General features: G+C 46.4%; 1 protein-coding gene across 2 annotated transcripts in view; it reads left to right on the top strand.

Moving 5' to 3' along the window:
- The window catches only part of ADAMTSL4 (ADAMTS like 4), a 210,893-nt gene that overhangs the window by 49,267 nt on the left and 138,456 nt on the right, over nucleotides 1–23,170 (top strand). For both annotated transcript variants that reach the window (XM_088467660.1, XM_088467661.1), the window contains exons 2-3: nucleotides 2,614–2,680; nucleotides 21,811–22,562. In XM_088467660.1, coding sequence (XP_088323786.1) covers nucleotides 2,615–2,680; nucleotides 21,811–22,562 — 818 coding nt within the window. In that variant the 5' untranslated portion in view covers nucleotide 2,614. The remainder of the gene's footprint in view (nucleotides 1–2,613; nucleotides 2,681–21,810; nucleotides 22,563–23,170) is intronic.

Here is a 23,170-nt window from a genome sequence, read left to right as displayed (position 1 = left end):
CGGACGTAGGTATACCAACGTCAAAATCCCGACGCCCGCCAAGAAGCCGACATCACGTCATGTCACCTGTGTCCTGCACACGCAGCGGTCACGTCATGTCACCTGTGTCCTGCACACGCAGCAGCCACGTCATGTCACCTGTGTCCTGCACACGCAGCGGCCACGTCACGTCACCTGTGTCCTGCACACGCAGCGGCCACGTCACCTGTGTCCTGCACACGCAGCGGCCACGTCACCTGTGTCCTGCACACGCAGCGGCCACGTCACCTGTGTCCTGCACACGCAGCGGCCACGTCACCTGTGTCCTGCACACGCAGCGGCCACGTCACCTGTGTCCTGCACACGCAGCGGCCACGTCACCTGTGTCCTGCACACGCAGCGGCCACGTCACCTGTGTCCACACAAGGAAACACTTTGCTGTAAAGCCTGTATGAGCTAATTGCCCACACACATACGCTAGCCAGGGCAGAGGAATGCATCAGCGAGGAGGTGAGCTGTCTGATCAGGCACCTCGTACCAGCTACACAGTGACAAGGGGTTGCATTAGGATCATGGAAAGATAAAAGCCAAGTTGGCAAATGTTAGACTACAGAATTACTGCGATGACCCCAGTGGTGACCTTAGGAGTCTGCGGGCATTGTTTTCTCCCAGCGGCAGGCTTGCCTTTTGTGCTTAAATCATTCGCTCATTATTCCTCATTTATGGAAGTGCTATTTCCATTGCTAATCCACCGGGGTTATGTCATTTATTGTGCTATTTCCAAACATAAAGACTGCAAGGAACATTATAGACTTCAGCTAATGAGTCTGCTGTGTAAAGGGAATTTATTGCTAAACTGAGCTCCTACACGATGGATTTCTGTATGACTTGTGCAGGCGGAGACCTTAAACTGTACAAGAATTGCCTTAACGTTTATACATACACCTTGTAAACGTCTTACTATTTGTGTAGCACCACTAATATGTAATAAAATCAGACTGGTTCTGTGACAACCCACTAATGCAGAGCACTGTTATACCAGAAGTCATTTAGCTGCTTACACTTTTACATCTCTGCCACTTAGGAGCAGATTGTCATGTTAGTAGGGAGATACTTCTCTAAATTGGGATGTGATCATTACACCCCAACCTATAGTCCGGCAATGAATATCAAAGTTGGGGCAGATCTTCCGGGTTCCGCTATCACTTTGCTTCTGGGTTCTGACCCACTTACAGCACACGCGTGAATGTCAGCAGGGGCTTATAGAGAGGGATCCAGAAGATCTTCGGTATCGGCGGCAGTCCCTCCTTGGGGGCAATTCAATTCAGTGCCATGTAAATAGAGCCGGAGGGTGTGAGCTGAATCCTATTTGGGAGTTTACTGGGTCAATTGAGGGCGGGATGTACTAAAGTAAAATGTGCAGCATTTTTGGGGGTTTTACTGTATTTCCCGAATGTACTAGGCACCGGAATGCATTGTCCTATTGCCCAATAGAAGCCTATGGGTTCTTATCAGGATGCCCCCTAAGAGGAATCCCAGCGAATCGCTCCCATCTTGCCCCACGGCGCTGGCGTCCTTCTGTGCATGCCCTGGCGTCTTTCGTCCATGCGCTGGCGTCCTTCTGGCGTTTAACCTGGAAGTCCCTCTATTTGAGGCGTTTCATAGGATGGCTCTTATCAGGAGAGCTATCCTTTACCATGGTATGTACAGGTACAGTGTGCAATCAACCGCAGTATGTACCTGATGAGAGACGTGATGTACCGCATTGCAGATGCCATGCTTAGTACATCCTGCCCTGAATAGCTCCGGGAACTCCTCCCTGGCATATTCAAATTGTGCGTCTCCCCCCTCGTTACATGCATGGGAGAGTTATATTTTGCAGGAATTGCTAATTTAGTATCAAACGCTCTGCGAGCAGCATCGGTGGAAATTAAAAAAAACCTGAGCAATTCAACATTACTCTGATGCGGGGGCAGATGATCCAGAAATTAGCTGTCCCTACCATCTCCTGTAGCAGTGAATTGGGACACGAGGAAGCCCCCATACCAGAGTATGGAGAACACGTTCCACTTCATGGATGATCGGTAAGCAGGAGATTCCAGTGAAATTTCCTGCATTACCAGTTTAATGAATGGGGGCAGCATTGAAGTTTTTACAAAAGTAGGTAAAAATGTATATTTTTCACCTACTTTTAAAGATGATGGGTCCATATGCTCCAAATTACGTTATTCTGAGCCAGCAGAGTGTGAGTAACAGAATTAGATTAATAAAGAGAAGGACGTTACCATTAATGTCAGATCACGCTAACTGGTATACTTTGTATTGTAGTTTCAGCTTTTTGACCTACCAACTCCCACAAAACAGTTAATTTAAAGATGTGTGATTTGGCTTCAGCTCTGTAATGAAGGGGGAAAGGTATTGGTAAAACGCCCTTTACATTTCTCTAGGTCTGCTGTGGGAAGTCAGGGTACATTTACCTTTTTAAGCTGAAATGTGATCTTATATATTTTTTATTTGTAATGTTTCCATGGTTGTAACGTTCATACATTATGTGACTTTTTGTCAGCAGAGAAAACGATTGCATAGTGAAAGGTATACATGTTATCTAACACGCTTGTGACTTTATTCCCATAGGATGACCAGCTTTCAATACTTCTTCCTCCAGCTGCTGATTGTCCATCTCTGCCACAGTGATGAAAAGGTGAGCTACAATGTTAAAATCAAAGTACTTCTCAATCACTTTGTTTCCTAACTTTTGTCACCGATGTACATTCTTTGTTAAAAGTGCAAACACCATAGAGACTTTTCTAACAGAAAGTGTTGTACCCCTTAGGCTGGAGCTTTATAATCACTTTTTATTTTCCAGGATGTTCTCAAATAGCCCAGTAAGGGGCATTTCTTATGGCTGCCAATGCAAAAAAATTATATATATTACAGTCAGGTCCATAAATATTGGGACAGTGACAGAATTTTCATATTCTCGCCTCTATTCACCACCACAATGGCTTTGAAATGAAACAAACAAGATGTGATTTAACTGCAGACTTTCAGATTTAATTTGAGGGTATTTACATCCAAATCGGGTGAACAGTGTAGGAATTACAACGGTTTCTATATGTGCCTCCCACTTTTTAAGGGGTCAAAAGTAATGGGACAAACTAAACAATCCTAAATCTAACTTTCACTTTTTAATACTTTGTTGCAAATCCTTTGCAGGCAATTACATCCTGAAGTCTGGAACGCATAGACATCACCAGACACTGGGTTTCATCCCTGGTGATGCTCTGCCAGGCCTCTACTGCAAATGTCTTCAGTTCCTACTTGTTCTTGGGGCATTTTCCCTTCAGTTTTGTCTTCATCAAGTGAAATGCATGCTCAATCGGATTCAGGTCAGGGGATTGACTTGGCCATTGCATAACATTCCACTTTTTAGCCTTAAAAAACTCTTTGGTTGCTTTTGCAGTATGCTTCGGGTCATTGTCCATCTGCACTGTGAAGCGCCGTCCAATGAGTTCTGAAGCATTTGACTGAATATGAGCATATAATATTGCCCGAAACACTTCAGAATTAATTCTGCTGCTTTTGTCAGCAGTCACATCATCAATAAATACAAGGGAACCAGTTCCATTGGCAGCCATACATGCCCACGCCATGACACTACCACCACCATGCTTCACTGATGAGGTGGTATGTTTTGGATCATGAGCAGTTCGTTTCCTTCTCCATACTCTTCTCTTCCCATCACTCTGGTACAAGTGGATCTTTGTCTCATCTGTCCATAGGATGTTGTTCCAGAACTGTAATGGCTTTTTTAGATGTTGTTTGGCAAACTCTAATCTGGTCTTCCTGTTTTTGTGGCTCACCAATGGTTTGCATCTTGTGGTGAACCCTCTATATTCACTCTTGTGAAGTTTTCTCTTGATTGTTGACTTTGACACATATACATCTACCTCCAGGAGAGTGTTCTTGATTTGGCCAACTGTTGTGAAGGGGTTTTTCTTCACCAGGGAAATAATTCTTCTGTCATCCACCACAGTTGTTTTCCATGGTCTTCCGGGTCTTTTGGTGTTGCTGAGCTCTCCGGTGCATTCTTTCTTTTTAAGAATGTTCCAAACAGTTGATTTGGCCACACCTAATGTTTTTGCTATCTCTCTGATGGGTTTGTTTTGATTTTTCAGCCTAATGATGGCTTGCTTCACTGATAGTGACAGCTCTTTGGATCTCATATTGAGAGTCGACATCAACTGATTCCAAATGCAAATGTCACAAGTAGAATCAACTCCAGACCTGTTATCTGCTTAATTGGTAATGAAATAATGAGGGAATAGCCCACACCTGTCCATGAAATAGCTTTTGAGTTGATTGTCCCATTACTTTTGGCCCCTTAAAAAGTGGGAGGCACATATTGAAACCGTTGTAATTCCTACACCGTTCACCCGATTTGGATGTAATTACCCTCAAATTAAATCTGAAAGTCTGCAGTTAAATCACATCTTGTCTGTTTCATTTCAAAACCATTGTGGTGGTGAATAGAGGCCAAAATCTGAAAATTCTGTCAATGTCCCAATATTTATGGACCTGACTGTAGATATTCTAGAACTATTTGACTTCTGCTTGTTCCCAGTAGAGTGAGCCTGGTCTCTTTGTCTAGGCCAGTCAGTTATCGGACTCCTCACTGGTCATGTGATGACAGAGGAAGGATGGTGAGCAGAGTTTTATGAATGATCTTCCAAAGCCTCTCTGCTCACAGCGCCATATGTCATTTAAGGGCCTTATTCCAAGTTGGACGCAAACCAATGCGAAAAAAGCATCCAGGAAAAAAAAAGAAATATGGATTTTTGCGACCTAATCCGAGTCTGTCGCCTTTGCAAGTCTGCAGCTACCTCCACTTCATGTACCTGACCAGACCCTACCCCAGCCTTTTCGTACCTTTTTTATACACTACCTGTTAACCTATATCTTTAGTAGAATTTCCACCTATAATACTTACTCTCTCACAACTGTCCCAAACTGCACTCTGAGCCATACTTTCTCCTCTTGTCTCAGTTGTGTCTTTTTCCCATTAGATTGTAGGCTCTTTTGAGCAGGGCCCTCCCTACTTTTTGCCCTAACCCCTGCTATGTAATGCCACAATTCACAGTATTTTGCCGCAGTGGGCTGGGCCATGATGGCACGATTTGCATAATATTGTCATCGCGTCCCTTCGCTGTCCTTTTTCCTTTGGACATCCCTCCAAGATCCCAAAAACTTCCCACTCTCCTGATTCTGATCCAGATGTCCGGGTGGATTTAGCGGATATCTGCTTACCGTACTGCGTGACTCTGTGACTGTGCGCCAAATGGAACGGGAATAAGTGCAACTTTATGTATATATAAAGTGCATCAAGTTTTCTCAAGAGAGCTATATCAGAAAGCAGATTTTTTTTTTTTTTTCTTTTGTTTCCATTACTGCAAATTTATTTTGTTTTTGCTACTTTGCTGTTTGTTTTAGTGAAAGCGCACGAAGGGGTAAATTTACGATGCCGTTCTTCTCAAGGCCGCCACATCTACAGAGGCTCCTGTTTTTGAAAGGTCAATAATATTAAATACAGAAGCAGGAGTGCTTTGTGTTTAATGTTATTGCCCCTTTAAATCCAGCCTCTGAAACCACCGAAGACCTGGTGGCTTTGAAAAGCGCCGCCTAATAAATTTACCTGGGTCTCTTATTTAGCTAAAAACGGAATTGGTTAAATAAAGTAAAGTGCAAAGGTAGCCCAATCTACAGATATGAAAAAACACCCTGAATGAGAACATCTGTTCAGCACAAAAAAAAACCCGAAAGGAAAAACCGTTGTATACAAGGTGAGAGAGCGCTCGGGCCTACATCTGTTGCTGAACTTCATTCCAGGCACGCTTCCAGCTTGCACACTGGATCTTAGAATGCGGCATGACCCATTTCTCATGTGTTAACACAGAAGGGGATAAAGGTATCAGACATTTGAGAGCGATAAAGTGGAGAAGTTGCCAATAGCAGCTAATCTCCTTCTAACTGTCATTTATCTATCCCAGTTTATAAAATGACAGAAATGGATTGGTTGCTATGGGCAAATTCTCCACTTTTATCTCTTTAAGTTTTGATACATCTCCTCCAAGAACTCATACTGATTTTGATTAAATTTGCATCTAAATCACAAGCACAAAATGCGCCCAGAGAAGACCATATACACAAGATGGATCCAGCTGGGCAAGGATAGCAGAGGTGCCTGGGTTACACCAGGAGAGAACAGTAGTATATGTGCCTGGGATACATCAGGAGAGAACAGTAGTATATGTGCCTGGGTTACTCCAGGAGAGAACAGTAGTATATGCACCAGGAGAGAATAGTAGTATATGTGCCTGGGTTACACCAGGAGAGAACAGTATTATATGTGCCTGGGTTACACCAGGAGAGCACAGTAGTACATGTGCCTGGGTTACACCACGAGAGCACAGTAATATGTATGTGCCTGGGTTACACCAGGTGAGAACAGTAGTATATGTGCCTGGGTTACACCAGGAGAGAGCAGTAGTTTGTGTGCCTGGGTTACACCAGGAGAGAACAGTAGTATATATGCCGGGGTTACACCAGGAGGGAACAGTAGTATATGCACCAGGAGAGAACAGTAGTATATGTGCCTGGGTTACACCAGCGGAGAACAGTAGTACGTGCGCCTGGGTTACACCAGGAGAGAACAGTAGTACGTGCGCCTGGGTTACACCAGGAGAGAACAGTAGTGTATATGTGCCTGGGTTACACCAGGAGAGTAGAGTAGTATATGTGCCTGAGTTACACCAAGAGAGAGCAGTAGTATATGTGCCTGGGTTACACCAAGAGAGAGCAGTAGTATATGTGCCTGGGTTACACCAGGAGAGAACAGTAGTATATGTGCCTGGGTTACACCAGGAGAGAACAGTAGTATATGTGCCTGGGTTACACCAGGAGAGAACAGTAGTACATGTGCCTGGGTTACACCAGGAGAGCACAGTAGTACATGTGCCTGGGTTACACCACGAGAGCACAGTAATATGTATGTGCCTGGGTTACACCAGGTGAGAACAGTAGTATATGTGCCTGGGTTACTCCAGGAGAGAACAGTAGTATATGCACCAGGAGAGAATAGTAGTATATGTGCCTGGGTTACACCAGGAGAGAACAGTAGTATATGTGCCTGGGTTACACCAGGAGAGCACAGTAGTACATGTGCCTGGGTTACACCACGAGAGCACAGTAATATGTATGTGCCTGGGTTACACCAGGTGAGAACAGTAGTATATGTGCCTGGGTTACACCAGGAGAGAACAGTAGTATATGTGCCTGGGTTACTCCAGGAGAGAACAGTAGTATATGCACCAGGAGAGAATAGTAGTATATGTGCCTGGGTTACACCAGGAGAGAACAGTAGTACATGTGCCTGGGTTACACCACGAGAGCACAGTAATATGTATGTGCCTGGGTTACACCAGGTGAGAACAGTAGTATATGTGCCTGGCTTACACCAGGAGAGAACAGTAGTATATGTGCCTGGGTTACACCAGGAGAGAACAGTAGTATATGCGCCTGGGTTACACCAGGAGAGAACAGTAGTATATGAGCCTGGGTTACACCAGGAGAGAACAGTAGTATATATGCCGGGGTTACACCAGGAGGGAACAGTAGTATATGCACCAGGAGAGAACAGTAGTATATGTGCCTGGGTTACACCAGGAGAGAACAGTAGTATATGTGCCTGGGTTACACCAGGAGAGAACAGTAGTATATGTGCCTGGGTTACACCAGGAGAGAACAGTAGTATATGTGCCTGGGTTACACCAGGAGAGAACAGTAGTATATGTGCCTGGGTTACACCAGGAGAGAACAGTAGTATATGTGCCTGGGTTACACCAGGAGAGAACAGTAGTATATGCGCCTGGGTTACACCAGGAGAGAACAGTAGTATATGAGCCTGGGTTACACCAGGAGAGAGCAGTAGTATATGCGCCTGGGTTACACCAGGAGAGAACAGTAGTATATGAGCCTGGGTTACACCAGGAGAGAACAGTAGTATATGTGCCTGGGTTACACCAGGAGAGAACAGTAGTATATGTGCCTGGGTTACACCAGGAGAGAACAGTAGTATATGTGCCTGGGTTACACCAGGAGAGAGCAGTAGTATATGCGCCTGGGTTACACCAGGAGAGAACAGTAGTATATGAGCCTGGGTTACACCAGGAGAGAACAGTAGTATATGTGCCTGGGTTACACCAGGAGAGAACAGTAGTATATGTGCCTGGGTTACACCAGGAGAGAACAGTAGTATATGTGCCTGGGTTACACCAGGAGAGAACAGTAGTATATGTGCCTGGGTTACACCAGGAGAGAACAGTAGTATATGCTCCTGTTTTACTCCTAGAGATGAAGATTGCGTCCCCCACCGGACCATCTGACAATGAGAACAGATGAAGGACGCCCATCTACGTCCCCACCACTGAGCACCACCCCCTCACAGCTTCACAGTGAGAAACATGCAGAGTAATAAAGGATTCTGGCAGATAACATTTCACAGACTACATGTCGTCATTTTATATTTCTCATCTCAGTTATCGTAGTTGCTTTGATTTCTGCACTTTGCATACGTTGTCTCTGTGCAGCACTAATAAATAGACATATCTACCCCAGGGCACACTAATGATGAAGATGTACTGCGTGAGGCATAGCAGGTTATACAGCTTTCTGTGTAGTGTGCATTTACTCAGTGCATTACATTTATACCGTAGTTAAATGAGGTCCCACTATACAATGCAGAACCCCATCTAAGATTCAATATACAATATAGAACCCCATCTAAGGATCACCCCATAAAAACTGTACACAATGCAGAGGCTCTCCTAAGTAACTTTATAAAATGCAGAGCCCTATATTAGGACCTGTATACAATGCAGACCCCGATCTAAGGACATAACCCTACACATATTAGTGATATCAGTAAATGTTGTAGAGACATTTTATGTTCTATGCCATCTACAGTGTCCAATTATAATGGCGGACAGGAAGGGGTCCGACACTGAGCACCATGGTACGCTATTATCGCACACACCTTTACCTAACTCAGATTTATGTTCCTGTTTCCAAAATATCAAAGTAAAGCATAAAACACGTCATGTTGGCAATCGCATGTAGGAGTTACCCCATATAATTGTGTATGAGCTGCATGTATGGTATGCTGGCCGTACATGGCATGCGTGTCTCACAGGAGTTTTGTCAAACACAGAGGTCATTGTGGAACCCACACATTCTCCTATAATCGACCATTTGCCCAGTATCCTCTGTGATATCACCATATGTGAGTTGCTTAAGCCATATTTCTCTGTAGGTTGCCCTATGAAGTTAATGGACTTTTCCCCACAATATTAGGCCATATATTGTATTACATTTGTTGCTGTCTTTTTTAAGACCTAATTGTAGTTGCATCCACCAAGGGGAACCTCATTGTAGTAAGATCTTGATACATTCTGAGTTGGAGACGATGATTGAACCACTCTAGAGTCTTCTCCTTGTTTCTCTTCACAAAGTGGTCCATGTGCTGGGTGAATACGCACATGGCTGTTTAATCTCTTCTGGTCTCCTGCTGGGTTGGGGAACAACTTTTGAATATATGCTTTAAATCTGACCTCTATGTGCTGGAGATGTGGAACAATGCATTTAAGGTCCGTCCTACTAGTTTTTGCATATGTGTTTAAAAGGCCAACCTGGATGGCATCTCACAATAGTACTTTCCCACCGAGGCTGTACGGATGGCCATTTGCAACTTCTGTGGATAATTGCTAAACACGGACAATGCAATGGTTTTCTTCAATTTGTTTCTACATTTAAATTATAATGATTTTAGCAAAATACATTCTGTGGTTGCAGCCTGCCGTGCATCGTAGACATTGTTAGTTGTGAGCACCAACGTAAATCACTTCAATGGGAGCCAGCAGGGAAGTATTAAGAGAGGAGGGGAGAGACTTGTGTGCAGTCCCCCTCCCAGAGTCTACTGCGCTTGTGCTGTTATCCGGGAACATGTCACAGGCGCCATTTTCCCTGTGAACCCTCTATGGCATTTGTGCAAGTCTGCAGTTAAAATGGCGCCTGTGGAATATTCCCGGTGATCAGCAATGCCGACCGACAGGTAAATATCTTGAATAGGTGCAGGAATGTGCGGTTTGGACCCAGGGGCTCATGTGTGTACTGCACCCATTATAGATACACCCAGGGGTGTAGCGTTTAGCCTTGGGGCCCGGAGCATGCGTGTGCTACTGCGCCTCCACCCCCTAAGTGTGCCAGGTAGTGGGCGTGTCCAGCATGTAGGGGCAAATTAAAGGGAAATAAAAATAAACATTAGGGGCAGTATCAAACTGGGACATGGAGGGCTAGATATATTCCAACCCACTAAAGTAATTCCACCAATTAAAAATAAACCACACAGTAGTGCCCTTTATTCACAAATACGCCACACAGCAGTGTCTTTTATTCATGTTCCGCCACAGTAGTGCCCCTTATTCACATTATGTTACAAAATAATGGCCACAATGCACGTTATGCCACACAAGAGTACCCATTAATTCGCGTTATGCCACATTTTGGTCTATTTTTTTTCACATTTTGCTACACAGTACTCCCCACATTTCATATTATGCCACAGTAATGTCCATAGTTCACATTATGCTATCGTAGTGCCCCTTATTCACATTATGCCTTATGGAGAGATCAGTGCGTCCTTGCTGAGGGCGTGGTGTGGGTGGAGCCAAAAGCGCCGCTCCGTCCACACCACGCCCCTTATCTGGAAGCACTGATCTTTGTGTTTCACGCTCAGCTCAGCAGGTTCGCTGTGCCCTTCGTTGGATGGCTGATCTCCAGCGCCCTGGCCAGAGCAGGCGCCTGGAGAAGGTGGTCCACTGGAGCCACCCTTGCTACTCCCCTGGAATATACCCTTTGGAACCAGTCACAGTAGCCATCAGAAACACCTGAATACCCTCACTGTGAGAAACACTTCTGCCTAGAGGAGCCATCTTACTGGTGGTAAGCCACAGTTTCTGGTGTTTTATTTTTTTCAAGACTAAAATAAGTGCTATCTAATGGGTATGATATGATTTGTGGACAGTTATCATGTCGACATTCTGTGTAGTAGAGATTTGGCAAGTATTCTATATTAGCACTGAAAGATAAACCTTCAGCGATCAGGCCTAGATTTCCTTTTGGCTTTTTATCTCCAGATCTGGCCGAAGACTGATTCTACATATTAAACAAACACTTAATTATATTTCCCTTTCGTGAAGATTGCTACTCAGTCTTGTGGACCAACATGGAATTCTGTTTGGATAAGCTGCCAGTCCAAACCTGTGCAAACGGTCTTTTCGCTAAGCTCTCTACCACTTGCGCCCTGTCTGCCATATGTCAGATTTGTTTTACTTATTAAAGTCTCTTTTGTTCTACGCATCCCCCTCTCACGGCAAATCTCACGCTGCTTGTATTGATGTGATGTGAGGTTGTCAGGAAACATTCTCTGGTTTCCAAACCTGGATGAGGGGCCGTCTCTGATGTAGTTCATGTGGAACTGCTTTAGTTTCCTCAGGATAAGTGAATAAAGTATTTCACGACCATATTTTCTTCATTTTGCGCTTTCAGAATAATTCTCAAAATATCCTATGAATGTATCATTTCGTACGAATGCATTGAATTTGCAGTCTACAGTTGAATACATTTTACGGGATATATTGTTGCATTCTTTTTTGTCATTTGTAATGAGAATATGTTTCGGTGTTAAAGGCTTGTCTCTTATTTATGTTTTATTTGCCTTCCCTCCGTTTAGTAAAACGGAAGAGTGCAATGATGGTTACATATGGCTTACTGCGCGAGTGGCTATAGGGAAAGCCTTTTCTATCACTTTCTGATGTTTCTGCATTTGTAGCCCCTCTACAGCAGGTTATTTGCAGTATCACTGTGGTAAATCTGTGCAGAGCTTTTAGATTCCTTTCTTGTTCATTATGTTGTACAGGTTGAGTCTCCCATATCCAAATATTCCGAGATACGGAATATTCCGAAATATGGAATTATTTTGGCATGACTGAAATAATGAAACCTTTTTGATGGTTCAATGTACACAAACTTTGTCTAAGGCACAAATTATTAAAAATATTGTATAAAATTACCTTCATGCTGTGTGTATAAGGTGTATATTACACACAGAATGCATTTATGTGTATATTTGGGTCCCATTCCCAAGATATTTCATTATGAAATGCAAATATTCCAAAATATGGAATATTCCGTTATCCAAAATACCCCTGGTCCCAAGCATTTTGGATATGGGAGACTCAACCTGTGATTAGTATTTTTTATTTTTTTTTACTCCGTATTGGTTTCAGTATGCAAAGGATCTGGTGGAGACGGATTAGTTAGAGCACAGGTTCTCGAACTCTGCCTTCAGGACCCCAAACAGTGCATGTTTTCCAGGTCTCTTCACAGAATCATAAGTGAAATAATTAGCTCCCCTTGTGGATCATTTAAAATGTGTCAGTGAGTAATGACTACACCTGTGCACCTGCTGGGTGACCTGGGAAATGTGTCAGTGAGTAATGACTACACCTGTGCACCTGCTGGGTGACCTGGGAAATGTGTCAGTGAGTAATGAGTACACCTGTGCACCTGCTGGGTGACCTGGGAAATGTGTCAGTGAGTAAAGATTACACCTGTGCACCTGCTGGGTGACCTGGGAAATGTGTCAGTGAGTAAAGATTACACCTGTGCACCTGCTGGGTGACCTGGGAAATGTGTCAGTGAGTAAAGATTACACCTGTGCACCTGCTGGGTGACCTGGGAAATGTGTCAGTGAGTAATGATTACACCTGTGCACCTGCTGGGTGACCTGGAAAACGTGACCTGTGTGGGGTCCTGAGGACAGAGTTTGAGAACCACTGAGATGGACCATATAGTAGCCTGCGGGAAATACACAGTGAATAACCGGGTTGCCTGTCTGATCTCCTGGCTGGAGTCAGAAAGGGAGCAGGGAGGTGATTTACAGGGCTATAGAGAAATGTCTGCAGAACAATACAAGTTACTATCACAGTTCATTTCTGAAAATGTTAAATGTTCTGTTTTATATGGCCTGATTCAGGGTTGTTTGGTATTGCATAGCTGCTGTGACTTTATAGACAGCGACTGCGCTACAATACGCTAATGCCGCAGGAGGCGTCTTGTGTAAATAGACGACTCCTGACGGCTTCTGGGATCATCTGCTGCTGCGTCGGTCTGAGTAACATTGAAGTTACTCAGGATTTCCGTGTATTACGTACAGCTGGGGCCACAGGCGGACGTTTGGGAGGTCTGTTTACAGTCTAATAGGTTGGAGTATTACCATGCTGCCCCTTATCACTGTCCTCGCTGTATGGCATCTGTCTAGTGCTGGTGCAGTGCGGGACGCTTGTGTGCAGCCGCAGTGCATATGTGCGAGGACGCCTGGCAGTAACAGCTGGACTGGTGAGTAACCCGCCGCCTTCTTCTGATGATGCTACGTGTTAGTTGGCAAGTGACAACAAGCTCACCTTTCTATTGTGTAGTATTTATCAAAGAAATCTTTTGTATAGGAGGACTTTCTGTACATTCTTTGACCAGTCTGCTACCAATAGTAATTAAGTATATCTCCCAACTTTCTGAGGTCTCCAAAGTGGGGTAGGGGGCGTGATGGTGGTCGTTGAGGGCACAGCCTCGTACCGGTGAGTGTTGTCACATTTTGTTTTGTTTTTTAAACTCAAAAACGTTGAAACTCAAAAAAACGTCGTTGTTTGTGCCGGACACCTCCCAGCCCTTGCAAATCGGGGAAAAAAACTCATGGACCAAATTCAGGGCTGGCCAGCAAAAAGCAGGACGGTTGGGAGGTGTGATCTGAAGCCTGATCATTGTTCTTGCAGTCTTTCTAGATAAGATCATCTCATGTACATGTGGACTGAAAACGTCAGACTCCTGCCCCTATTTGCCCAACACCCCTCCACCAATTCATATGTAAGAACTTTACTTTATATTGAGGTCAGTATCCCTTTGATAGGGATTATTCTAGAACCGCTCTCTCGGAAGCTCTTGACTGAATCCAGATGATGTCCGTTATATTGTAAGTAAACCACAGTCTACACTTGAAAAGAGGGCTGACTGGTCCGTAACATCACGTTACGGTCACGGATCAGAGCCATGATACATCTCCTGTAACATTGGTGTTGTCCTACCACGGCCCCAGGACCTGTGAAACATTCCCTCATATCGCAGTGCTATAACGTGTTCCTCATTGCTGCGATTGCAACATGCAGTAACTATCAGCAGCTCTCCAGACCGGTAAATTGCTCTCGCATCAAAAGGACGAGACGCTTTGTTGCATGATTTATTTGAGGTATCCTCCAAAGGCCTTAGATGTGAAAATTGGGAAGAGGTGTTGGAATCGTTACTTAGTCTATACATTTTTTTTGGTGTCCGTGACTAAGTGCAAATTGATGAAGTGTCCGTCAGATCCGTATTACATTTGAAGCTGATTTCAATTAAAGTAATGTGCATTTTCTGCTGTTCCATAACAGATGTTTCTTCTATGTCTTTAGTGGCTATTACAGTGATAGCATCGCCCAATTTTATGCAGTGCTGTACAGAGAATATGGGTCTGATTTGAGAGGTGCATGTTATTGCGGCAGCATCTATATACTAATGCGGAATCGGTATGTAATGCCGGCGGTGAATAGCCGCCGGATCATATACCGACAGCAAAAGACCGAAGGACTCAAATCCCCACTGGGGCTGGTAAGCACACTAGCCCTCCCCTCTCCCTACCCTAACCCTCCCTTGGTGGTGCCTAACCCTAACCTCCCCTCTCCCCGCACCCTACACCTAACCCTAACTAACCCCCCCCCCTTTCCCTAAACTCTCCCTAAACCTAACAATCCCCAGAAACCCCCCCCCCCCCCCCCCCACGGTTAGAATCTAAAGCTGGGTACACACCGACAGATACATTGGCCGATCAATTGATCGGCCAATGTATCTGCTGCCCGTCGGCCAGTGTGTTCCCGCGATATGTCGGTGAACGTCGGTGTTCACCGACATATCGCATTGGCTGTTATGCACAGCTGATGGACAGATACACACAGCGGCAGCCGCGTGGAGGGCCGCCGGGTCCCGCCCTCTGGCCGCCGGCACCCGAGGGCACAAGCAGTTGATGGCCGTTCACGGTGTATGAATGACCATCATCTGCAGATATGTCAGGTGTGTACCCACCTTAAGACACCCGGCTTATCTTCGTTCGGTATGCCGGGTGTCGGGATTTCGACGTGGGGCTAATGATAGGCGTAGGGATTTTGAACTTTCAGTGTCAGTGATATTTGCATGGGGCATAGCGCCTGCCGGTTTCCTTACTACATCCCACTAATGCCATGGCTGATGGACTTTGTACAAATACACTCACCGGGTCAGCGTATGGCAGTGCTTGCTCCATGTGAAAGGCTGCACCCGATGCCTGCATTTGGTTTCTCTGCTTTTCATTTAATTCCTTCAGTATGAGGGAACCATGCTTCACTGCAGAGGCGAAACTCGTAACCTTATCCTCTCTAGAGCAGCTGTGTGACATCCATTACACTCTGGCTGCAGGAAGTGTCCTCATATCTAGGTGCACTTTGCTTTGCCTTCACTGACAGCCATACACTCCGTCAAGCAACATATTTCAAAGTGGATCTGTGTTTGCTAGTGTTGGGTCCATTAAAGTCCACCCACCACCTGCACAAATGGAGACATCCACTTTGCGGACTGAACCAATATTGGGATAGTAGTTACCTAGGAACTTATCTATACTTGCCTACCCTCCAAGATTGTCAGGGAGACTCAGGGATCTCCCTCGGCCTCCTGAGAAAATAGGCTGCCACCTCTTACTTTCATATCTGCTGATCTTCCCAGTGAAGTGGGCAGTCCAGGTTCTTGATGAGACAATTCTCTGTGAACTCCCCCTCAAGGGTTGCCAGATCGTCCCTTTTAATAAGGGACACATATTAATTATCCAGGTTCTGTGGCTAAAATCGGCTGCTGATAAAAATTATGTCATCAAGTCGAAAAGTAATGAGTTTGTTTGAATTCTGACACCTCTCACCTGTGACAGTGGCTGGTTATTGCCGGGTGAGAACCATGTGTAATTGATGTGCGTCTCTTTATTAAAGGGATGATCTGACAACCCTGGCCACGCCCCTTTCATTTCCCAACTGCACCTGTCATCCAGCATCTCTCAAGGGGCATATTTTAAATTGTTGGCAACTATGAATTGATTGCATCACCGACGCATGTAGTATGAAGTGCCTCATGCCTCCTGTGAAGTCACCTAGTGAATGGATAGCCTGGATTCTCATGACTGTTGGTTCAAAGTGGCTGACGCATCCACTTTTAGCAAACTTGCCGACTTTTACATGGCAGCCAAGTCCGAGCTGGCGGGGGTATATTTTCGTGATTGAATCATTGTAGCTCTGCCCTCTGCTGTTCAGAGCTCTAGTTTGTGGCATTTTGCAGTTTGGGTGGAGCCACCATGGTGCTATTCAAAGAGGATCCCGTCGTCAAACCCCTGGGACCCTGGGTCGCCCACTTCATTCGGGACTAATCCACTCTTGCGGAGTATGGGAGAGCCGCCCCGGAATTCGGGAGTTGGACGCATGACTGTATGGAGTGATACACATGATATTGCTTTGTGCAAACCAACTTAAACACAACTTATAAAGCACAGCCATAGTGTCCCAACATTTTGCGCTGCGTGGATCACAACAGGGGGGAGAAACGCATGATAGCGCTCAGCCACGCTCCTGGGAACTTGCTAAGTGTTGAAAAGTGCTAAGCTGTCCCTTGATGTCCCGGTCCCCCTCCCCCAACCTCCAGCCACACTGTGACGGTAATGTGCACCAGTAGCACTGCGCTGTTAGGGACAGATTCAATTCTCTGCTATGTAGACCACATGTGCAATGCTCCGGGTTTAGCACCTGGAGTTATTCAATTATTATGCAAATTCCCCGTGCGGTAAGCCCGTGGGTAACGTGTTAACCCATAGATTCTGGGTGAAGTGCTCGGAATCAATGGGTTACCTCGCACGTTAAGCTCCTTTTGGCTGCAAGGAGAAAATTTGTTTTAAGTGCACCCTCTGTGGCTTAATGTGCAGGGTTGCAGCTCCAATTGGCAAAGCTTTAGCCACTGGGTAAACCACACAGCTAATTGAATTTGCCTCTTAGTGGGATATACTGTACCCCCAATAACACGACCGATCAGGACCATGCATTCCTGATTGGGATGGTGGGACAGAGCTGCTCGCAGGTGGGCCGATGGTTGCCCACTGTGCACGCGCCGCATCAGGCGTGCGCGAGCCCCGCTGAGTGACTGAAGTTCAGTCGCTACGGGGCTCGCAATACGATGGGGCAGCTGTCGATGTTGACTGACAGCTCGCCCCGTTTTGTAGGCAGGTAGGGGGGGTGGTCAGGCAAACGCAGGTGTTCCCTTAGGAACGCCTGGCGTTTGTAGGGAGGGCTGACTGACATCACAACTGATGTCAGTAGTGGACATCCTGCTCTATTAGAGCAGGAAGTCCGCTCAGGCTTGCGGCAGCTAGAACATACCTCAGGGTATCGTCGCAAGCCCGATGGTCGCGATAATCGCGACGGTCTCCAGCCCGCTCCCACAAGCTGTGGGTGGTCACCAACAGCTTGGCGAGCGGCCGGAGACAAAACCCCCCCCCCAAAAACGCCCAGATTCAGAGCGGGAGCAGCAGCGAGAGGCTCTGAATCAGGGCCAGAGCCTCCAAATCATATTTACTAATTTTTATGTCTATGGGACTCTCATGAGCAACTGTGTGCGTGTAGGAGTGTGGAACTCTTATATCTCACTGTACAGGGTGAGATGTACTAAGTCCTGGTGGGAGAGAAAGTAGCAACCAATCGGCTCCTAACTGTCCCTTTACAAGCTGTGTTTGAAAAATGACAGGAGCTAATTGGTTGGTACTTTATCTCTCTCCAAGGCTTAGTACATCTGCCAATGTGTGACATTACAAACGCCAGAAGGGGATTTGGTTCATTTGATAAATCTCCCCCTCTGAGTGGGACTGACAGGGTGAGGTATAAAATATAAAGTGGGTCGGTTGATTCTTATACAAGAACGTGGCCATTGAGTTTATCGCTGTTACTGTGGCAGACCAGCAGTATGCGAGCACTGTGCTTTCTGGTGTCAGGATCTCAGTGCTGCGTGTGGAGGGACAGGACGTAATCTCTGATGTCGGGAATCCCTGTAACCCTGCTCAGAACCTCAGTGACAGTACATGCCATTGTTAGGGGGAGAATGTGGAGCTATTTCTGGCTTAGCGACGTTCATTCCTCTTCCGCTACCAGCCATTGTCAAGCACCCACTCTGCAGAAGAGACAAATCCCAGCCTAGAATAGATAGGGGACACGGCATGAGAGAATGTTATTCCGTGTGCAGTCCCTTTGTGCCTCTGCCAAACCCTTCCCTGCTATACGGTGTGACTGTGTCTCTACATTGTCATTCTGGGGCTGATTCAGAGGCGGTCGCTAATGCAGCCGCCACCCTGACTTTTTACGCATCGCGACTACGTCTTTATGCTAGCGCTGCAGCCGATAGTATTAACCATGGGTCGGACGTAGGTCGCACCATTGAATACTGCGGCGTTGCGGAATGTCTGTCTAAAGATGGTCGTCGAATTCTGCAACTGCGAAAAAAGCCGCAGTCGCTAACCGCAAATGTTAAAGTCTGGCTAACACCCCCCCCCCCCCCCCCCCTCTTGCCACCCAGGAACCCTTACGTAATTGCCTGTCTCTGACTCTAAATTCATTCTGCATTCCCTGGCGGAAACCAGCGGGACCATTACACAGTGTGACTTGCGCCAGACATCGACACTGCGTGCGCCTCAAACCTTCTTTGTCACGGAAACGCAAGGAAAGCACAATGGGAGCACATCAAATTACATTAATATGTTCCCGTTGATGCTGACCTTATATTTGGGGTCTGTAGGACCATGAATTGGGTGGATCACATGCTTGGAAAGTGTCTGGGGAATATCCATGTGTATGAGACATTGCTGGGCTGACGGCAGATTATGAAGGGGATAACACTGATATTTATGAACAATCTAATCTTATTGTGATGTTCGGCTCTTGGGTCTATTAAATGCGCTTCCCATCTGTATAACTGTGTCTGAGAGGAGGATGTTATGTGATCGCGTGATGATTCCAGATGGTACAAATTTCTGTGAGGAATCGTGGACCCCTGTATGAGAAGTGCCTTTGTGGAAGTGACAAGCCTCGTGTCATGAGACTTGTCTTTAGGAGACGGGCCATGCATCAATACTAAGGGTTGCCCACATTAGTCAGATTGGAAACTGCAGGCCCTGCGTTGCCGCATTTGAATGTCCACACTGATTGGATCTGCTGGATAAAATGGCAGCAGGATTTTATTGGGCAGGTCCCTCACATATCTGTCACAACCCCCCAAACCTCGAATATGTGAAGTTTTGCCCTCATTGGGACGCAGTTGCACTCGCACTGCGGGCATGGAGCTAGATGCAGAGATTCGCTGGAAGCATAGTTGCACGTATCTATGGGGCAGGTTGATCCCGGTGGTCAGAATACAGACGGCGTCATTCCGATGGTCAGAATCCCGATGCCTGAAGGTAAGTAAACCTACTCCTAACCCACCTTTAGCGCAGCCTAACCCTTCCCCACCGCTCGCAGCCTAACCCTAACCAGAGCCGTAACTAGACTTTTTGGTGCCCTGTGCCAGATAGAGCATTGGCGCCCCCCCTATTTTTCAATTGGACGTAATGCACCCAAAACAGGGCCATGGCCTCATGGGGAAGAGATAGGAGAGGCCAGGAGATGCTGGGGATGAAATAAGAGGAAGCTACAAGCAAGAATGATAATAAACAGAAATTTGACAGGCCCAAACAGCGCCCCCTGCCCTGTGGTGCCCTGTGCGATGGCACCGGCCGCACTACCCTAGCTACAGCCCTTCCCTAACCCTCCCCACCCCTGCAGCCTTAATCTAATCCTACCCCCAGTGCCTAAACCTAACCCTAATACTTAGTCGGTGTGCTAGTGTCGGCATCCCGACCACCGGGACGGTGACTACATCCCTATGGGACCCCATTGCCTCATTCTATGCACTTGTGGAAATGGCTGCTGCCCTTGGTGCCAGAGATCCGCCAGAAATCAGACGACCCTCTGCGTATGTGCAGCCCACAGTTCTGCCTATATACCCATGACGCGCCCTCAACTAAACTTGCAGCCACCCCATAAGCCGCGTGTGGAGTTGCGACTGATATGCAGACGAATCTGAATCTGCACGGAGCGCGCACACTGCTAAAAATCGCAAAATCAGTCCGCAGAACGGATTCATGTGTAACTCGGCAGCATATAGGGACCCAGTCATGCTGAAAACGCGGTTAGCCATGTGTGGTGCCTTCCATGTAAACTGCCGTAAGCCGAAACAGAATTTGTGTCTGGAATAAATGGCCTGACGTTAAATAGCGGCCATCTGTCTTTGGTTTGTAGGTTTGTATAGAAGTCCCTGACTAATTTTACTTTTTTTTTTTAAAGAAGTTTTTATTGACAGATTGACAAAATTGCAATACATAAATATTGCAAAGTCAGGTAGATTAAATATAGCAGAAAACATACATTTAAAGAACAATGAAACATTGACAAAAAGATGTCCATATAGTACCCTATCAAATACAGAGCAAAACACATAAAAACCATTTAAATCTATTAGAATGGTACACCTGTGGACAATACTTCCAAATTGTACCAGTTTGTTAAACCAAAACATTTACGCAATGCTTCCTTTATAACATCAGAAAGTGTGAGGACATATGGGAGCCAAACATCAAAAAACCTTTCTGTCATTTTCTCTTGACTTTTTTTTTTTTTTTTTTTAACAAGGATTTCTCCCATTATGTTAGCAGGAGTGCCAGACCTAGTATTAGAAGAGCTACATCCAGCAGCGGCTCCTGACCGCTTACCTGAGGGGTGTTGCAGCTGCTTCTGGTCCCAGCACCTGCACAATGAATGTCAGACACCCGGGACTCGCGCATACGCATGAACATCAGTAGTGCCGCGCTTTCGCATAACACGGGGAAGCCGACGAGCACGGTAGGGCTGCCCGAAAGGCAGAGCAGTGGCTTCCACTGGAAATTGCTGTCTGCTTATCGCAGCCCGGACTGGCAGTCCCAGGGGGAGGAGACACCTCCTCCTGGGGCTGCCTGTGCGTGACTGGCAGGAGGCACTTCCAATAGGAAGCCACCTCCAGTCACAGCGTAGCGCACTGACTCACTGAAGTGGAGGATTTTACTGGGGGGAGGGGGGCTGCAGCATCGCAGCCCCTAGGTAAGATCCGCCACTGGCTACATCTGGTATTAGATGCTGTATCCCTTTTATTAGGTATCTTGGGGGGGGCTGATACAAAACCCCGATTTACGTACAACTCCGATGTTTGGAGATCTGCGCATATTTACTTGACCAATGTTCACGCCGAGTGATCCGATGCTGCGTTTTGGACGCAGCAGCGAATCGCAGAAGCTGGCAGGAGGCGCCTATTTACACAAGACACAAGGTCGCAGTAGCGTGCAACTGTGAATCAGGCCCGTCGACCTTATTAGATATTACAGATGTGACCGTGTGCAGCCACTAACAAAAGCCATGTTGTAGGAAATTATATACCAGAAATTTTCCACCTTGCATGTGTTCTAAGAATGTTTGGACCATCTCATAACTTTCCCTCTGTATTTGTGCATTGCAGTTGCCTCATCGGACACCGCGGCAGACTTTGGAAGATGAAGCTGTAGAGAATAAAATATCTGGCACGTGGAGCTCCTGGGGACTATGGTCATCCTGCTCACAGACATGTGGCCTGGGAGTTATTGAGAGAAGCCGCACTTGCTTATCTCCATATCAGCATGTCCCCTGGGTGCCCAGATCAGAGCCAGGTCCACGCAACATTCTGCCTCACCCTCAGCCTCCCTTCCACGATGAAAGAGCCAACATTTACTCTGTGGGGCCGGTACGGTCCGCTTACCCCCTTCATTCAGACGGGGAGATCGCTGCACCTTTTGTAGACCCATATGTGCCAAGGAATCCTCCTCCTGTTCGATATAATCCATTCAATCGTAACGCCCGGCAAGAGGTACTTCCTGGTGGATCCCAACCATCCTATCAAAGAAGGGATCAGCCTCCACATCACAGACAGACGTCAAACCGAGGTCGAGCTGTGCCACGGACTCCAGAAACGCTGTGGCAGCCATCGCCACTTGACAGTCCACTCAGGCAGGATGCGCTGCGTGCTTCCGAAACCTTTTCCATGCACAGAAAACCCCACCAAGATGTTCCTTCACCATTCAGGAAGAACGCCTCCAGAGTTGATGACTCATCTCAGCCGTGGCCATTCTTTCCCGATTCCATTCCCCTGTTGAAGCCTGAAAGCTGGGAGGAGACCAACCCGGGGCGGGCATTGCCACCGCTGACTCCCACTAAAGAGTCTCGCTTCTCTCGAAGGTAACTATTTTAAAAAATAATGCAATGTTCCCACTACAAAATACACAGGTATCAGTGCAGTCACAAGTCACTGCGGCAGGCTATAAGAAGAATGTTGGTAATTATCATTTTCCCTAGGTTTTCTTCTTTATTGTGCAAGTAATGATATACAATTCTATACAGTGTCATTTACTGCCATGGCAACCACAGTCACATGCCACGTGCTGCAGCGAGCAGACTGACTGTGGAACGCTCTGTTCCTGATTTAGAGGTGGATGCATTTGCAGCCGCGACTGCATCTTTATGTTAATGCTGTGCCCGATGGTCTTCCTACTGAGACTCCAACCAGCTCCGGCACCAAACGGTCGCTATGTATTTTAAAACGCACAGTAGTCGCACCATCAAAGATTGCACCTGCCCTATGGAGTCACAGATTCTCCGACTGAACATGGCCGCCTGTGTCAGTACAACTGTGTCTTTAGATGCAATAGGTGAGCGAGACACGCCCGCACCTTGCTAGTCACCCCCATGTTACCACCCAGAAATGTAGGTGGGAGTAGGGTAGGTGTGAGGGTGTACCAGTGTGAGTAGTATAGGTAGGAGTAGAGTAGGTGTGAGGATGTACCAGT

Source organism: Taudactylus pleione, unplaced genomic scaffold, assembly GCF_031769625.1.
Source record: "Taudactylus pleione unplaced genomic scaffold, aTauple2 ptg000073l, whole genome shotgun sequence".
Taxonomy (NCBI): Eukaryota; Metazoa; Chordata; class Amphibia; order Anura; family Myobatrachidae; genus Taudactylus; species Taudactylus pleione.
Note: the sequence above shows the minus strand (reverse complement) of the source record. Positions and strands in the feature narration are given on the sequence as shown.